This window comes from Exophiala mesophila (assembly GCF_000836275.1).
Source record: "Exophiala mesophila strain CBS 40295 unplaced genomic scaffold supercont1.4, whole genome shotgun sequence".
NCBI lineage: Eukaryota > Fungi > Ascomycota > Eurotiomycetes > Chaetothyriales > Herpotrichiellaceae > Exophiala > Exophiala mesophila.
This window is the reverse complement of record NW_015622507.1, coordinates 2,185,627-2,202,605: the sequence shown is the minus strand read 5'-3', so window position 1 is coordinate 2,202,605 and position 16,979 is coordinate 2,185,627. Positions and strand designations below refer to the sequence as shown.

The 16,979-nt window shown below is 51.3% G+C and overlaps 6 protein-coding genes across 6 annotated transcripts; 5 read left to right on the top strand and 1 right to left on the bottom strand.

Moving 5' to 3' along the window:
• Window positions 1-410: 410 nt before the first annotated feature.
• Window positions 411-5,870, bottom strand: PV10_05945 (uncharacterized protein; the record flags this gene model as incomplete). Its single annotated transcript, XM_016370683.1, has 1 exon — window positions 411-5,870. The coding sequence occupies one exon, from the start codon at window positions 5,868-5,870 to the stop codon at window positions 411-413; it is 5,460 nt and encodes a 1,819-aa protein (XP_016222976.1).
• Window positions 5,871-8,209: 2,339 nt separating this feature from the next.
• PV10_05944 (uncharacterized protein) lies at window positions 8,210-9,362 on the top strand. The gene is made up of 2 exons (XM_016370682.1): window positions 8,210-8,699; window positions 8,765-9,362. The coding sequence occupies exons 1-2, from the start codon at window positions 8,238-8,240 to the stop codon at window positions 8,900-8,902; spliced, it is 600 nt and encodes a 199-aa protein (XP_016222975.1). The 5' UTR covers window positions 8,210-8,237; the 3' UTR covers window positions 8,903-9,362.
• A 284-nt stretch (window positions 9,363-9,646) lies between these two features.
• Window positions 9,647-10,782, top strand: PV10_05943 (uncharacterized protein; the record flags this gene model as incomplete). The annotated part of the gene is made up of 3 exons (XM_016370681.1): window positions 9,647-9,693; window positions 9,755-9,818; window positions 9,886-10,782. The coding sequence occupies 3 exons, from the start codon at window positions 9,647-9,649 to the stop codon at window positions 10,780-10,782; spliced, it is 1,008 nt and encodes a 335-aa protein (XP_016222974.1).
• A 572-nt stretch (window positions 10,783-11,354) lies between these two features.
• On the top strand, window positions 11,355-11,756 carry PV10_05942 (uncharacterized protein; the record flags this gene model as incomplete). The annotated part of the gene is made up of 2 exons (XM_016370680.1): window positions 11,355-11,358; window positions 11,431-11,756. 2 exons carry the CDS (start codon window positions 11,355-11,357, stop codon window positions 11,754-11,756), a joined length of 330 nt encoding a protein of 109 aa, XP_016222973.1.
• A 451-nt stretch (window positions 11,757-12,207) lies between these two features.
• On the top strand, window positions 12,208-14,394 carry PV10_05941 (uncharacterized protein). Its single transcript, XM_016370679.1, has 6 exons — window positions 12,208-13,002; window positions 13,059-13,104; window positions 13,161-13,296; window positions 13,381-13,736; window positions 13,788-14,052; window positions 14,112-14,394. The coding sequence occupies exons 1-6, from the start codon at window positions 12,924-12,926 to the stop codon at window positions 14,130-14,132; spliced, it is 903 nt and encodes a 300-aa protein (XP_016222972.1). The 5' UTR covers window positions 12,208-12,923; the 3' UTR covers window positions 14,133-14,394.
• Window positions 14,395-14,595: 201 nt separating this feature from the next.
• Window positions 14,596-16,946, top strand: PV10_05940 (uncharacterized protein). Its single transcript, XM_016370678.1, has 3 exons — window positions 14,596-15,065; window positions 15,121-16,516; window positions 16,569-16,946. The coding sequence occupies exons 1-3, from the start codon at window positions 14,725-14,727 to the stop codon at window positions 16,665-16,667; spliced, it is 1,836 nt and encodes a 611-aa protein (XP_016222971.1). The 5' UTR covers window positions 14,596-14,724; the 3' UTR covers window positions 16,668-16,946.
• The last annotated feature ends 33 nt before the right edge of the window (window positions 16,947-16,979 follow it).

Below are 16,979 nucleotides of genomic sequence, written 5' to 3'. Positions count from 1 at the left end.
AGTCAACGCTTTGTATAGAACACCATTATACCCATCGACTCGTCGACTTGCTGCTGTCCCAGTCAACGCTTTGTATAGAATACCATTATACCCATCGACTCGTCGACTTGCTGCTGTCCCACTCAAGCCCTTCGTATAGGCACCCGTATAACCATCAAGTTGCCTTGCGCAATCTATTTCCAACTCTTATTTCAATTTTCTCTATCCTTCTCCTCCTATTAATCTGTGTCGCATCTCTGTCCAACATATCAATCTCATTTCTCAACTCCATATTCCATGCCCAGGCAATCAATCTTTCCAGTCTTTCTTTTGTTGTTTCACGACCGCGATGAGTCTCCCCATGGGTCTTCTTCAGCGTCCTCGGTTGCAGGCCAGCAATCTTTCTTGTCCTTCTTGGTTTGTCACGACCGCTATGAGTCTCCCCATGGGTCTTCTTCAGCATCCTCAGTGGGAGGACAGCCCGCTGCCACCGAGAAGTCTCCGCTCTTGACAGTGTTATTGTCGCGACGGCGTCTCGTGTGGATGTTGTCGTCTGAATCGCCACTCTCTGGATTGTCACACTCTTCTGACGAGGTGGTTGAGTGGTCATATTCCTGCAGGAGCATTCGCTCGATGCTGCCTTGTGAAGCGCGGCCATCATCGTCCGAATCTGAATCTTGGTGGGTTACACCAGCGGCGTCAAAGAGCTTCAGCTGTTGGGAGGCACGTTCAATCGCGGCACGCTCAGCGGCTTCCGAGTCCGTCGAGTTCAGGCTGTCGTTGTCGTTGTCCTCATTCGAGTCGTACCCACCCGGCGGTGTTGGATCAAACGAGCCATCAGAACTCTCGGAGTCAGATCGAAGGAGTCGATCAATCGAGCTGTCTCGCGAAACGTTGCCACTGTTCGACACTTGATCTTGCTCCGGCGCCCGAAGGTCTCGGAAGAGGTTCCATGCATGGTCCATTATATCTTCCTCGGTGAGTTTTGGAGCCTTGGGCTTGCGCGTCGGCTTGTTGCTGTTGCTACCATCGTTTGAGCCCGATTTAGCCGCTTGGTCCTTGCCTTTGCCCTCGGTGGGTTTGCTTGAAGTGGTCGGCTCGTTGATGGCGCTATTATCGTTCGGCTCTGACACTCGTCCCATGATCCGATCCAGCTCAGCATCTTGTGCGCCGTCTGATGCATCGGGATCATCAGCCACTGACTGTGGCTTCCAACCTGGAGGGTTGTGCTTGTCCCCATCCAAGTCAAGACTGCTCTGGTCTGACTCGTCCTCGATGGAGGGCACAACTGTCTCTGATTGTACAGAAGGAAGAACCGGCGACTGCAAAGGGCTGAAATTGGCGATCACAACTGCCTCTGGTTGTACGGAAGGAAGAACAGGCGACTGCAATGGGCTGAAATTGGCCATGAACTCTTGGTACACTGCGTTATCGTCAATGGGGCTGTAGACTTCGGTGTCAGGGACTTCGGCGACAGGGACTTCGATGGCCAGAGGATTGTTGCTGATCAGGGTGTCTTGATTGATGGCTTCGAGCTGGTCAATTTGAACTCCAGTCGTGGCCATACTCCCTAGACTCAGGTCTTGTGGAACAACAATCGAGGTTCCGAAGCCCATCGTCCCTGTAGCATTGTCGCCGACCAGGATATCTTGCATACTGGCTTCAGGGTGGACAACCTGAACTTCATTCGTGGCCATACTCCCTAGAGTCAGGTCTTGGGGAATGAAGGTTGAGGTCCCGAAGTCCATGGTCCCTGCAGCAGTATATAGTCCTTGATAGTGCAGCTGCCATGGTTGGACATATGAAATTGGAGGCGTATTGCCTCTCAAACCATATCCAGAAGCGAAGTTTTCTTGGGCAGTATTGAAAGTCTCTGAACCGATTCCGGGGATGCTCGCTTGGTCGTTCTGTTGGAATACGAAGCCATTGGTGGCTGGAACGAGCAGGCTAAGGTCTCCAGGACCCAGCGAGGCCATCGGGTCAGATGACTCGGGAAAGTCGAAGCCAAGCTGTGCCATGGTCTCTTCGTTATAAGGGAGATCCAGCATGTCAGTATCTTGTATAGAGCCACCAAAGTCAATGTCCTGGTTCAAGAGATTCTGGAAATAGGAATCCTGGACATCGAAGCCTCCAGCTGCATCGCCCATACCTACATCAGAATGGATTGATGGATCCTCCAAGTTCAGCGCTTGAGTCAGGCGCTCCAGCTCAGGAGACAGAGAGCGCTGAACCTCGGCGCACGAGGGCTCGCCAGTAATGTCCATGCTTGATGTATTGACCACTCGAGACGGCTCTGTGTCATTTAGTTTGCTGAACGGCGACTCCGACCCTTCATCGTCACTGTTGGATTCATTGGCATCGCGTGCTGGATCACGGAAAGCCATTCGCGGGTCCTGTGTATTGAGATTCTGCGCTCCAACGGTGTCATGTGGACGTCGTGTCGGTTCCCGAGGTCCTTGAGCTTGCTGCGGCTGATGTGCGTTTGCCGCCTGGACTGGCTGGACTGGTCGCTGCCAGGTGCCATCAGAGGTGGTCTGTCCTCGAAATGGGAGATTGAAGGAAGATAATTGTTGCCCTTTGAGAGGAGCACCGGCGTCCCCAGGAACAACATCAGCAGCAGCGCTCTGTAGAGGCGCTGTCTCAGGACTTGGCTCTGGAACAGGTGCCTGATTGCTGGTCTCAGGCTCTTCCTTGGCCACATCTTCCAAAGGCTCTCTGAATGTCACCCTGGATGACTTCTTAGGGCTCAGGGATCTGCGGATGCTGGACTTCAAAATTGATCCACGTCGATCAGAAACTGTTTCATTCTGACGAGAAGTCCCACGGATAACACCACCCACTTGGCGAGCTTCATCGGCGACCTCCTTCTGAGGCGCGATTTCCAAAGGCAGTCCAGAAGCTTCCTTCTCGGCTTGGGGCTCGGATAATTTTGAGCCCTCGTTTGCTTGTGCCATGTCAAGCTTCTGCCCCTTGTTGAGGTGCCAAGTGATTGCCTCCATCAACGCCTTCCGAGCTTCTGGCGTCAACTCGGCTGCCGCACCCGTAAGCGCAATTGACGTCTCCTGGACGGGCGGCTGCGTCTCAACAACCGGCTTTTCAGGAGCAGCAACAACCGACTCTTTAGGAGCAGCAACAACAGGCTCCTGTGGAGCGGGGTTCAAGCTGAAAGAGAAAGAAGTCGACAAGGCGGGGAAGGAGTTGTTGTCGAGGGCCGAAGGGATAGCAACGAACGTACTCTTCTTTGGCGGAGGCGCAGGTTTGGTCTCGGTATCCGACTCAGGGCGAAACCAGGTGGACATGTCTTCGTTGAGATTGCCCGCCCAAGGGTTTGACTGGGTGGTCTGGGTTCGGGCATCGGTTTCTGCCACTGGTTCAGACACCACAGCTTCTTCTTCCTCCTCCTTGGTTTCAACGATGCTATCGCTTCCAGCACTTTTCTGTTGCGCGCTCTGCATCTTCGACTCGCTCTTTAGAGGCAGCGGGTCGTGTGCTTCTGTGGAAGCCTCCGCAACAGTCAGTGATTGTGGCACCTCCTCTGGCAGCGGTGCCTGTAAAATAATTTCCTGGCCCTCTTTGAAATGGGCATCAGGGGAAGGCTGCTCGGTGGGAACATCAGTTCCCGAAGTCGTTGTGCCTGGTCCAGCAGCAGTAGAATCAACCTCCGAGTCCTCTTTGAAATGGACATCGGCGGCTTTCTCAGCTTCGTTGTCAGTGGCGGCCAGGTTCACATCGCCAGATGTAGACGATGTCGAGACAGGAGTGTCATCGAAGAGGGCCAATAGCTTTGCGTATTCCTCCTCCTCTGCCTCTTCATCTGACTTCTCTGTCAGAGCGGGAGGGGCCTTGGAACGCAAGCCCTCGTAATGGCTATAGATGGTGAAGTCGCCATCACTCGACTCCACGATCTGCCCGTTGGCATCGTTATAGATCCAGACAACAACACAGTCATCTTTATGACTGTCAGGAGTGGGTACAAGGAACGGCGCTGCGTCCTTGGGCTTCCCTCCCACTTGGACATTATATTTATAATTTGTATTGTCCTTGTAAAAGAGGTACACCATCAAACCGATCTGGTCGATGGTGAAGTTGTCGTCATTGGTTAAGGCGAACTCCTCGCATGTCTTCTTGTATTCAGGACCCTTTGAGCAGTCCAGAAGATCCTTCACAGAGGGGTAGACGTCCAGAGTCGGGTGTTGAGACGTCAGACTTGCGATGACCGCATACAATCCACAGTGTAGATTGTCTGATGATACCATGATGCGGTCAAAGCCGAAGGGGAAAGAAGCATCGAAGAGTTGTTGTGGCGAACTGGACGCCACCCGGCTTGCTGAGGCGATGGCCTCTTTTTGGACCTCGACCTTTGTTGTAGAGACGGCAGCAGAGGTTGCTGCCGTAGATCGCTGAATATCTGCAGCCTGCTTCTGAAGCTGTGCAGCTTCAATCTCAAGGCGTGCAATTTCAAGACGGGACTTTGCCGCGGCCTCTTCAAAGCCCAGTCGTAGAGATCTTGTCTGGGCGAGAAGGGCGAGGGATCGTTCCTGCTCGGTTTCAATTGACCGGCGAACTTCATCAGCATCCTGGTCTTGTCGTGCAGCTTCCAGACGAGATGCAGCAGCCGCCTCATCATTTGCAAGGCGTTCTGCCTCGATCTGTGCGAGGGTGGCTTGATGGCGTGCATGCTCGAGTTCCATTGTTCGATAGGCGTCCTTGGCCTCTAGCTCTCGTCGCGCCGTTTCGAGACGAGACTGTGCTGCCGCCTTCTCCTGGGCATGGCGCTCGGCTTGGGCTCTTGCAAGAGCGACTTGAGACTGTTCATAATCTGCTTCGCGGGCCAGCTGCTGCGCACGATGTTCCGCGAGCTCAGCGGCGACACGAGCCTTGTTCAACAAGTCGATGTTCCTGAGCAGCTCCGGGATCAGATAATCGTACTCCTTTCTTAGCTGATCTGCAGCCATTGCCTTGATATCTGTCATCTCAATCTCACTTCTCCGAGCGGCAAGTTTGCGTTCAGCCGTCTGTTGTTCGAGGTATGCAGTGACAGCTTGGACCTTTCGAGTCCGATATTTATCCAAGGTAGCTTCGATCATGAGCTCGGGGTGATGGATGGCCTGGCCTACGAAATACCACCACATGATGATGGCGGTATCTTTCGCAGATTTAGCAACACGGCGGGTCCATTCCCATCGAACGAAGGCGTCGATCGCGGTTGCGAGCAGGAGGAGAGCCAGCACAGCAAGGGCTCTTTGGCCGGAAGGAGTGTACAGGAATTCGACGACTCGGATAGCCAGAGGGAAGAAGTCTGACCAGACAGCGTACAGTTGGTGAGCTGTCGAGATGGCTCCGAGATACAACGTCATCAAGACTCGTTGAATTGCAGGAGATGCTGCAAGAAGCCCAATGTTGAGCATGTGTGTGATGATGAGCCATTTTGAGAGGACGATGGTGCTCTCGGGAGCTTTTTCTATATAATAGGTGGCGGTACAGGTGTCCAGCACGCTTGCATTGTCGGTAAGAGTAGGTTGGGGTTTCGAAGACAAGGAGCAAACGGCGAGATCGACCCGCTCCAGAGTTCGGCGGTTGTCGTTGACAGCGATCTCCAAATCAGTTAGGGTTATAATTTCGGGGGTGACGTAAGAAGAGCTGTTGGAGATCGCTGCCGTTGAATTGTCGATGGGTAGACCAAAGGATACCGACTCTGGGAGGGGAGGAGGTTCATAGGAGACGCGATAAGGACCCCATAAGGCCCCAGTGAAGACCGCGGTCAAAAGACCAGCAGTCAACACGGGGCCACCGTCTCCAGGACGAACGGCTCGGAAATCGGGCCACGCAATTGTGCCTGTGGCGAGGAGGAGCAGGGCAAAGAGGAAGAGGAGAATTCTGGGGAAAAACATTTTGATAGTGTTCAATGTGGATATGCAAGAGAGAATCCAAAGATGGGTTCAGTGCTTGATAGGATGAGTATCCTGGGAAAGTGTTTCCACGAAGAAATGTACAGTTGTAGTGATGGAAGAAAAGAAAGTGAAATGGGAAAACGAGCAGAAGATTTAACAGACAGGATTTTGTGGGAGAAACTGAAAAAATCATTCTTTCTGCCTCACCTTTTGTTTGTACCAGCAAGCAAGTAGTGAAGACAAAGTCGTCGTCACCTCAGATAATGGATGCCAAGCATCAGAATGGTCGGCAGTATTCACTTCCTAGCCCCTTCGTAACGATCACGCGTAGCGGGTGAGGTTAAAGGGAATGATTCAGGATTGTCGGCGCCTTTGTGAGGCTCAATTTACCTTGTTCTACTGGAGTTGCGCATTGATGACTTTGCATGATTGTCACGAGGCTGTGTCACTCAGGAGTTGGCAGTCCGGTCCACAGCGCGACTCATCGCGTTGAAAGAAAGGCATAGTGGACGAATCCGCCCTGGGTGTTGTCCTAGTGGATGGGATCTGCACGGCTTAAGGAGCAAGCATTGTCCACAGCTTCGGGTATGCTGTCGTTGTGTCCATACACCAAGACTCGTGTTGCCATTGTCCATGACGACAAATGGACAATGCTGAAGACGAACAAGCTGGCGTCCATGCATTATTTCTCGTGTTGTTGTTGTCCATTGCGACAAAAGAGCAATGACTGAAAGGAACAAGCAAACAAGGGGATAAACAACAAGGAGATCAACAACAAGGTGAACAATCAGATGAACGATGAGGTCAACCAAAAGGAAAGGAGATGAGATGAATAAAGAGAAGGATGTTGTTGATGCACGTGACGAGCTATTCCTGTTTAGAATATTACCGTACATAACCGTATTGGGCATGCTTTCCCCACCAAGGATCGAAAAGTATATGAAATTCCATTACAGGTGGACTCAAAACGACGTGTCCCGGTCATTTGCAGATCTTATGATGTCGATGGCTGTGAACCTGAACAGGGATCGTGATGGAAACACGAGTTCCTCCACATGTTGATGGAAAACCGGTTTTGAAGAAAACCTATTCATCAGGAAGACGGTGGATGCATTCTTATAATGGCTACTTAGGGGTCTAATAGTCTATAATAACTCGGTCCATGCCCCATCTCTAGGCCCTGGATTTAAATTCCGCATCGTTTCCAGACAATCACTACGTAAGGCAGAGTACTACTAGACTACATACTTCTCATTACGAAACCCCGTTATCTCAGCTTTCCTCTCCCACAATGTCAGAAGACGCAGGCTTTTTCAAAAAGACATCTGAGGCTGTCGCTTCTGCGGGTGCCTCTGCAGCGGGGGCTGTCTCAGGCAGTCTGTCTCTAGGAGCCAATGCCAGCCACAAAAAGACGACGACCACCAAAACTCGTATTCCTGCCGAGGCGGGTCAAGGACAACAGCAAGTCATTCCCAGTGATGCGCCGGTCCAACAACAGCGCTTGGGAGGTGCAGGAGGCCAGAAGCAGTTGACTCAAGCTCAGGCGGATCGCTTATATGAGAGTAGGATGGAGGATGAATATGCAAAGAGAGAAGGAGGTGCTTGAGAATACCTGGGAGGAAAGAATATGTGGCTTTGTCGCCTGTTGATTCATCAAGACGGGTTACACAAAATGGATGGTAGTGGCGTCAAGTAAAGTGGATGGATCAGGCACGGCGCTTGATGTGTACTGTTGGAAAATTAGGTGGGAGATGCCCTATAGAAATAGGTGTTCCACCATGTTCACAATGAAATATGGTACTCTCTTGAGCAACAACGAGAGGAATGTTAGCAACTCGTCCCACCTTGTATGGTTACAATCTGTACACGTGGAGTAGTGAACCAATGCATGATGTCATTTTCAGGTCCCATATCACACAGCACAAGGACCTGGATTAGCGTTGAGTAGTGCAGGGGTCAGGGGATCACAGGAAGGCTTCAAGGCGACTGCAGGTTCTTGGGCAGGGCAATGAAGATCTCAGTGGAAATTCACAATACTTACAATTATAGCCCGCGAGGCCCTAGGACGACTTCATTATGAAGATAATGGATTATTTGGTCCGATACAGGATATATAAAAATATATAATTTTAGGCCCTGGCCATCGATCGTCTACCAGTGTCTACTTAGCGGATCGTTATCGAATCCCCCGCTTCTCAACATCCCACCTATCAGAGCTCTTCTATTTGCTCATTCGTGTGTACTGTCCAGTACAATCACACCCATAGATCGGAGAGCTACCATAGATCCTACACATGACCTGAATCTGGTCAACAGCACATAACCACCCCTATCGGGCGGCAGCATCTCACAGCAACTTCAGTAGAGATGGCACCCAATCTCGCACAAGCGTTTGAAAAAATCGATGCCGCACACCGAGAAGATCCCAACAAAGTCGAGATCGATGGACAAACCATAGCGTACGAATTGCACTATGCGCAAAAGATGACCAAGTTTTTGGAGTTGCACAGCCCCGACGTCAGTCCACTGGTAGCTACAGCAGCACGAGCTCAACATTTTCGTCGGTGGGAAGTGCCGCGGGATTCATACCCGCGCACCAAACCCGGGTATTTTGCTTGGAGGACGTTCCTCAAAAAACGACAGGCGGAGCAGGTCAAGCAGTTGTGTTTGGAGTGTGGTTACAGTGAAGCCGAGGCCGACAAGGTTGCGGCTTTGATTGCGAAAGAGGACCTGAAGAAGGGAGAAGGGAAGGGGAATTCGGATGCTCAGATCATTGAGGATGTCGCGTGCTTGGTGTTTCTGGATGATCAATTTGATGATTTTGAAAAGGTACGTTGGTCGATCACATGACCATGGGTTTGAATACTGAGTTGTATGCTTCTTCGGCGATGTAGGAACATGACGAAGAGAAGATTATCTCGATCTTACAGAAAACATGGGTCAAGATGGGCAAACGTGGCCAGGAGCTCGCGCTTCAGATGGATCTGAGTGATCGAGCTAAGGAGCTGGTGGGCAAGGCACTGTCTGGCTAGCCACCGAGACACAACCAGGATGTGACGTCTAAGGACCTCGATGGTCTGCTCCACCGTGTTACTACTTGCCGCCGACGATGGTCAGGAACTTGTGTCATCATATCTGGGTGAAGAAGGTTCAACGATTCGACGGTTTGGGTGGGTGGCTGAGACAGGATGCCACACACATGTCCAGTCGCTCAACAATATGACAAGAAGACGACATCGCATGATTATACAACTTATCAACTCAACTATGCCATGAGCAGCATCCAGACATCCCAGCTCCAACATGCTGGCTCTCAAACCCAGTCACTAACAGGTGTTGAGACCTAACTCCTCAAATACCCTTCATTGCACCCTGCATGGTTTTAACAGGAGAAAGAGTCATAGCAACAATGACATGATGGACGATGGTAAAGAAAGCATCTCAATCCATGTACATAACTGAACAAGGATATAAGGTACCTATGAAGTCTCAAGTACCAACAACGGGACATGTGGGACAATTTACTTCTCCGCCTTTGATGATTTCTCAACCCCCGCGAATGTGACAAAGTGCCCCGGTGCCCCGCAAACGCACTTTCAAGGTGGCCTTACATGAACTGACGATCAGGCTCACCGCACAGATGGTGGCGTCGATTCAATCTTTGTTTTCTTCTGATCCTATTGACAGACTGCAGAACATCTTGAATCCAAGAAAATTTGATCCAAAGCTTGATTGCTGTACTTAGAACACTAGCCTTGTTCCTGACTGTTTACACCATGTCACCGTACTCCAAGATCGACCTCCACAGTCATTACCTTCCCGAGTAAGATCGCTGCTCACCGCGAGTCCTTGCCATTAGGATACAAGACTGAAGTTCAGAATAGAAAGTATCGAGAAGCACTTGCTGCCAATGGCCATGAAAGCCCCGATGGGTTCCCTTATATTCCTGTAAGTCCCATTCGGCATTATGCTTGTTGAATCATCTTCAGCCTGCGCTCATAATGTCTTGGGTTAGCAATGGGATGAAGACTCCCATCTAGCACTGATGAAAGAGTACAACATTGAAAAATCAATCATCAGCGTCAGTAGTCCTGGGTGCTATCTCAAGAACGGGGATAATCTACTGGCACGCAACCTTGCTCGCCACGTCAATGAGGTTGCCAGCGACCTAAAGAAGCGGCGGCCAGACCAATTTGGATTCTACGCAACACTGCCGTTGCCAGATGTGGAAGGATGCCTGGCTGAGATCCCCTACGCGCTAGACACGTTGAATGCAGATGGCTTCGTGGTCATGACCAACTTTGGCGGGCGCTACCTGGGACACAAGGACTTTGACGCCATCTTCGACGAACTGGAAAAGAGAAAGGCTGTCGTCTTCATGCATCCAACCACTCCATGCTTGCCGGCGGGAGACCCAGCAATTCCCCTGCCGGACTTCCCACGGCCCATGTTCGAGTTTCTGTTCGACACAGCGCGTGCAGTCATGAACCTGTTCCTATCTGGCACGGTCAGACGGTGTCCCAACGTCAAGTTCCAGGTGCCCCATTGTGGTGGCACTTTCCCTCCCTTGGTCGACCGCTTTGGCAATATCGCATCGCTGCTCAAGGTGCCCGGAACTGACCAGGAGCTCACTGGTAGTTGGGTGCGTGAGAGACTCAATACTCAATTTTACTTTGACACTGCCGGCTGGGCTTTTCCCGACCAAATCCAGGGCTTGTTGCAATATGTCACGGTGGATCGAATCTTGTATGGAAGTGACTTTCCTTTTACAAACTTCAATGCTGTAGGGACTTTGTCACGGGATCACGACAAATATCTGTCCCAGGTATTTCCAGACAAGGAACATCAAGAGAACTTGACCAGGAAGAACGCCTTGAAGCTGCTGACTGCCCAGGCGAACTTGAAAGGGTAGAAATTGGTGGTGGAAAGGATTGGTTCCACGCCACGAGAAAAGCACGCTGTGACGAGAGTCGAGTGGCAGCATCCGTAGATCAATCTGCTTTAACAAGAAAATCATAAACGTCGATCTGTACGTTAGATGCAAGTGTCGTCTCTTGGGTCTAGGCAGGAACAAGGGGGTTCTCATGGTTCTCCAAGCATGGCTGTGCCAGGTATGATGGTGTTCAATGCTTATTCAATAAGCATGGGTTATATGAGTCGTGCGGACGGATTTTCCGTTGGGCTTGGATGGCTGGGCACATCCACACAGCGTCATTGCCATGCTCGATCAGAGGTCGATGCTCGTCTGGGGTGAAGTCATACTTGGATAATTGGAACCAGAGAGTTGTGCTGGATGATGAAGCCATGTGGCGGTGGAGTTTCTGTTTAATAAAGGGGACAGCAGCCTGCATCGTGGTTGAATGTTGTGACTGTTTCAATCTCCAACCTCACAATAAACCACAAGACTAACAACATAATAACGAAACCACAAATCAGGCCACGACAAGACTAACTCGTTTGGAACACTCGACAACAGAAACCAAAATGGGTAAGTTGTGAGGTTGCAAATTAAAGACAAACCATAGTCATCGATCGGCTAACGCGCTGGACTCAACGGTAGCATCATCTCATTCTGAATTATTCGGCCTCGAAGGTCAAAAACGTCCCTCAACCACGGCCGGAGCAGGAGCAGGATCAGGCATCATTGGCACAAGTGGACATAGTGGTGCGGCCAACAGAATGGTCGACACCTCCCAGTTAGGCCCAGGAGAGATGGGAGATGACAAAAAGGTAGCGGGCATGTCAACAGGAAGCAAAGAGAACAATCTTCCAGGAAGCGGTGGCAGTCTTCTTCCCTCTCAAGGAAGCGGCAATGTGGTCGACAAGAACGATAATCAAGGGGAAAGGAAGAGGAGTATCGTGGACAAGTTGAATCCTTTGAAGTAGATACCATATTCCTTCATAATGAATAAATTGAATTGAAATGAGTTGGACTGGTTCTGGTCGCGGTAGCAACGACTTTAGGCGAGTCTAACCGTCCAGGGATTTACAAAATAGACATGAGGATAGTAGGTCGTTTAGTGAATGCAACCTAGAGGCTCACCTAAAATCCAGTCTATTGATATCCCAAGCCTACCATAGGTCCTCAGAGCCTGAGATGTAGCCAGGCCAGTCCCTTTTAGGTGAGCCTTCAGCCCACCAGCCGCTGTCACTGCGGCTGTCAACTCGGTTTCCGCCCCTGGAACTTGCCTTGGACAACTAGATTCTTACTATGGAGGTACCTAAGTTGGCACCTAAAGTTAGGTAGATGAGGATCTCTGCCCCTCTTGCAGTGGCCCAAACTCTACTTGTAACCATTCTGCCACTTCCATCATCAACCATGCTCCATCTTCACCGTCTGTGATCCTGTCAAGATACTCTAAACTCACCTCGACGCCGCCTCGACCCTGCTATGATTGAGGTTTCTTGACTCTTAAAACACTCATCTGTTAACTACGAACCGGATCACACACACACAGAAGCCCCATCTTGTTCCACTCAACTGGTCGTTTGTGCCATTCAACCGACCAAATCTGGAATTGGCACTAACACCCGCTTGAATTGGCTGCCAGCACTGCACCACCACATCACTGCATCCAATCACCCTCGCGACCTCGCGATCTTGCTCTCTGGCCACATCTCGCCATTCCATCCACCAGTACTTCGCCCACCACGGCGCTGTCGACCATCCGTCATCTTGACGACGACGACCAGGGCAAGATCGACTTGAATCCTCCACCCCAGTTCTCCCGCTCCGCAGCTACATCCTCGACTTCACCCCCGTCACCAACTCCTCCTCCTTTCTCCTCCCTTTACTTCCCTTCCAACGCCGAGCTCGATCGCATCAGGGCCACCGTCACTGAGAACACCTGCGATAGTCTTCTTGTCTCCGCTCCGGCACCCTCCTTCGAGGAGGCTCTTGCCGAGGACGACGCCGAGTCCAAGGCCGAAGCCGAAACAAAGGCTGCCCTCCCTCAGGACACCAAGGCCCAGTCTTCCAAAGCCGTCGACGACGAAGAGGCCCCTCCTCCCTATACAGAGGGTTCAAGTCCGATCAATTCCTTCAACTACGTCATGGCTGCCGCCGGAGGTGCCTCGAGTATCATCACACAAGTCCAACAAAGCGCCGGGCCCCCGATCAATACCTTGGGTGGTAAGTGATCCCTAGGTTCAAGTAAGAGCAGTCGCACATCATACTGACATGTATAGTCTCTGGAGAAGCTGCCGCAGATGAACACATCACCCTGGACCTGAGGTATGTCTTTCCCCCTTCCACTCTGACTCGAGCCGCTATTGACCAGCATGTTGCAGGGGCACTCAATTTACCCTCTCTCGAGACGAACTCTTGACCCTGCCGGAATTTGTACTATTATCATTATTTCCCAATGGCCTACTGCCAGACGGCCACATGAACTCGTTTCATGATGGCGACGTCTACCCCGTTGATGTAGGCAACCCTGCCAGCCCACATGTCATATCCATTCTTAGCAACCCTTATTATTACATTGGAGATTTAACATATTTTACACAGTATGATCCAGCCTCGCTTCAGTACATGCTGGGCTTCTTTCGAGATGTCGCCCAGTCCATCCCGTCCGCATCCCCATCACCCACGACTCCCCCGGATCATGACCCCATCTCCATGGAGCCCTTACAGGGCTCCACCAAAGATATGCTTCAAGACCGAGCAGGAATCATTGTCCTGAGAGAAGATTTGGATTTCTACGTTATTCCTCCAAGACCCGATATTGAACAGGCCGAAATGACCGAAGTCAAACGTGCCGCTGGAAAATCACTCCTCCGGCAGAATGGCATCTTTTCCGGCTTGAAGCGTAGTGAGGAGGTGGGCACGACGGAACAACACCTGATTGAAATGCTCACTGCTGGGTAAGCAGCATATCTGAGTGTGAATAACCCCAGCCTGTTGACTTCTACTAGTGGCTTTAATCATGATGATAACTGGGGACATCGTGCTGGCGAACCTAACAAAGCCGTCATCTGCAGTCTTGCCCTGGCTCGACTCCGAACCGACATCAAAGGAGATCTCGCTGGTGGCAATGCGGTCGGCATGGCACAGAAACTACTCTTGTTTTGGCGTAAACCGGCTCGACGTTGTTGGTGGGAAGGCGTCGAGTTAGACGATGTCGAAGGTGTGGACGGCCAGCTAAAAGTATGGATCCGCCGAGTGTGGACCCTGGAGATGGTAAGTGCTACGATTGTCGTCCCTTTCCCCAGGAAATGATAGACTAAATGTTGAACTAGAGCGTTATTGGCCTGCGATGACTCGTTACACACGTTGGTCGTGGATGACACGTGATCTGAGCAGCGATTGATTCAAGAACAGTCCATGTTGAGAGTTGGCTTGAGTGATATCCCTCTGGTAGGCATTAGCGGAGTATAGTATGGTTGGCTGGTCAGAAAAGGGCTTTTGAAATGGACAGGACGCAGGAGGCAAGGCTTTTCAATTGCCAGTACAAAACAAGCCACACGTCCCGAGACTGGAGATTTACCATGTTTAATACATATATGTACCGTCCTCGTTACCTATCCTGATCCTCTTCACTGTGGTCTCTTGACACGTGCACTCCTATCGGAGTGATTGTGATGGCACGTGAGTGGCACCTGTTGCCCCAAATTGATCCTAAGCACCACCGTAAGGTGCTTGGCATTTCTCGGGCTGAACTCTACTCGGCGTCGCGCAGTTTGAAGGACCGTGACTCCATCGCGACACCAACATTTCATACCCTTCGCCCTTAGACATTTGTTCTGTCCACCACCATAAACCCCGTCCCTACGTCGACCTTTTGGTTCTACCAGTTCGCACTACTCCTGAAACACTCCATGGTCATGTTATAGCATCCCCACGTCTTTCAACATGGCCCCGGCGCAGGCTTTCGTCACCAGTTATCCTCCGCGGGTAAGGCAATATGCCAACACCCTTCTCCAACCCGTCTTCCAACCACAGACCCTAGGTCCCGGAGGCAGAACAACAAAACGAGGGACAACCGTGATAAATTATGCCGACGATGTCTATGATGATGACGACTTTGATGATAGCGAAGGTCCGCGACGAGCTACCGGTTTGCGCTCCCTGAGACGCGAGGATAGTGAAAAGAAAGAATCTCAGCAGCTCAAACTCGGTCGCGAAGCCCGCCGACCTGTCAGTATACAGCCCATCTACCGGGACTGGGTGTTAAGAAGGAACGTCAGGCCAATGTATGTACCTTTGAACCTCTCAGCACCCCAGCCCAACTTACCATTGCTTTTACAGTACCGATGCCCAAGCCAACATCCAGGCCCAGCTCCCTTTAACCCTCATTCCTATCCGAATTGACCTCGATGTCCCTCCTCACCAACCCGATACCCCATATCCAATCCCGCGCACAGCCGACCCTGCCTATAGCATGCTCCCGCACTACAAACGACCTGAACCACTCCCGGGTTTCAAGGTCCGCGACATCTTCCTGTGGAATCTCCACGAGAATCTCATGACCCCAGACGATTTTGCCATCTCTTTTGTTCGCGAACTCGACCTTCCAAACCAGACTGCCCTTGCATTGAATGTCAGTCAACAGATCAGGACTCAATTGGAGGACTATGCTGGTGTCGCCATGCACCCTCTTTTCCACACCCACAACAAAAGATCCTCCCAGCAGGCTGACCACACCAACGCACCCACACCTTCGCTCCTGGCCAATGGCAGTTCTCGAGACGGGACTCCTCGGGCCTTCCTAGGCGCCTCCATATCTCGCCCGGCCTCTACGACGCCAGGTACTCCCGCTCCGGGCACTCCACGACCCCAAACCTTACCCAACGGTGCTACCTTGACTGCAGTTGCGTCGCCCATTCCTCCTCAGGACCTCCCAGTTGATGAGACTGAAGAAGCTGTTGATCCTCTTCTGAACCCGGACGACACATACCGCTGTATTATTACACTTTCCATTTATCTGTCCTCCAAATTGTACCAAGACAAGTTCGAATGGTCCTTGTTGCATCCACCTGGAGCAGCCGAAGCGTTTGCAAAGCAGACTTGTGCGGACATGGGTCTTGGTGGAGAATGGGTTATGGCCATCACCCACGCCATCTACGAAGCTGTACTCCGCCTCAAGAAGGAAGCGTGCGAAGGAGGCATGGTCCTGCTCGGAGGCGGGGTCTGGGGCGGAGGTGAGATTGACAATCAAGCCATGCGGCATGAAGAAGGTGCAGGCTGGAGATACGACATTGATGATTTTGGAGCCGAGTGGGAGCCCAAATTCGAGGCCCTCAGTAAGGATGAGATCGAAAAGAGAGAAGGCGACCGCGAAAGACAATTGAGAAGACTAAGGAGAGAAACAGCCCGTTTCAGCTCCACCACTGGCATGGTCCCTTCGGCGAGAGAACAAGAAGCTCAGACACGTGGCAGTTATTTCGACTATACCGGCGTTGGTCTTGCTGGGGAGGATACCCCCTCCATGGGACGTGGAGAGCGAAGCAAGAAAAAGCGAAGATTCCGATCACTGAGCCCAGTCAACAAAGCACAAACGCCTGACGGGGGCAGTGTAGCAGGAGGATGGGGCGGCGAAGGGAACCGTTTGCATGAATCTGAGCGACAGAACTGGAGATGTCGACATTGTCTCGTATGGGGCAATGCGGTATGGGCTGTAAGAGACGGGCCACTGGGAGCAAGGGTAAGTTTGACTCTCCTATTGCCAGGAAGATTGACTGACAATGATCGTTCAGACACTGTGCAATAACTGCGGATTGATTTACGAAAGAGACAAGATTCTGCCGGTTTGGTCAAAAGACTTGCATCGTCTTGCTCATCCAATTGGGCGATGAAAGAAGTTCTTGTCTTCTTGATTTGGCATCTACCAAAGTTATCACCAGATGCTCCACCTGTACCATTAGAATGGTTTTCAACGCTGAGCAAGAGTCATGAAATCATCTGCTACGGTTTCCTCGAAAATGGATGTTGGAAGGGTGAACAAGCAGCGAGGCGCTCATGCGACTGCTATCAGGTATCCTTGTTATATTGCGAGTAGATTAGCGGCGTTCCCGCGCATCCGCGGTGTAAGCTCAGTGCTTGATCTGAGACGATAACAGAAGTCTACAACCACATATTTCTTGCGTTTTTCGATTTTGAGACTGAAT

What these genes read in the sequence shown, in the direction of transcription:
- PV10_05940 (XM_016370678.1), top strand. Translation starts at nt 14,725, where the DNA reads ATGGCCCCGGCGCAGGCTTTCGTCACCAGTTATCCTCCGCGGGTAAGG. An exon ending in AGAAGGAACGTCAGGCCAAT is followed by an intron (nt 15,066 to 15,120) that starts GTATGTACCTTT and finishes TTGCTTTTACAG; the next exon opens with TACCGATGCCCAAGCCAACA. An exon ending in ACGGGCCACTGGGAGCAAGG is followed by an intron (nt 16,517 to 16,568) that starts GTAAGTTTGACT and finishes ATGATCGTTCAG; the next exon opens with ACACTGTGCAATAACTGCGG.
- PV10_05941 (XM_016370679.1), top strand. Translation starts at nt 12,924, where the DNA reads ATGGCTGCCGCCGGAGGTGCCTCGAGTATCATCACACAAGTCCAACAA. An exon ending in ATTGAAATGCTCACTGCTGG is followed by an intron (nt 13,737 to 13,787) that starts GTAAGCAGCATA and finishes GACTTCTACTAG; the next exon opens with TGGCTTTAATCATGATGATA. An exon ending in GAGTGTGGACCCTGGAGATG is followed by an intron (nt 14,053 to 14,111) that starts GTAAGTGCTACG and finishes ATGTTGAACTAG; the next exon opens with AGCGTTATTGGCCTGCGATG.
- PV10_05944 (XM_016370682.1), top strand. Translation starts at nt 8,238, where the DNA reads ATGGCACCCAATCTCGCACAAGCGTTTGAAAAAATCGATGCCGCACAC. An exon ending in AATTTGATGATTTTGAAAAG is followed by an intron (nt 8,700 to 8,764) that starts GTACGTTGGTCG and finishes TCGGCGATGTAG; the next exon opens with GAACATGACGAAGAGAAGAT.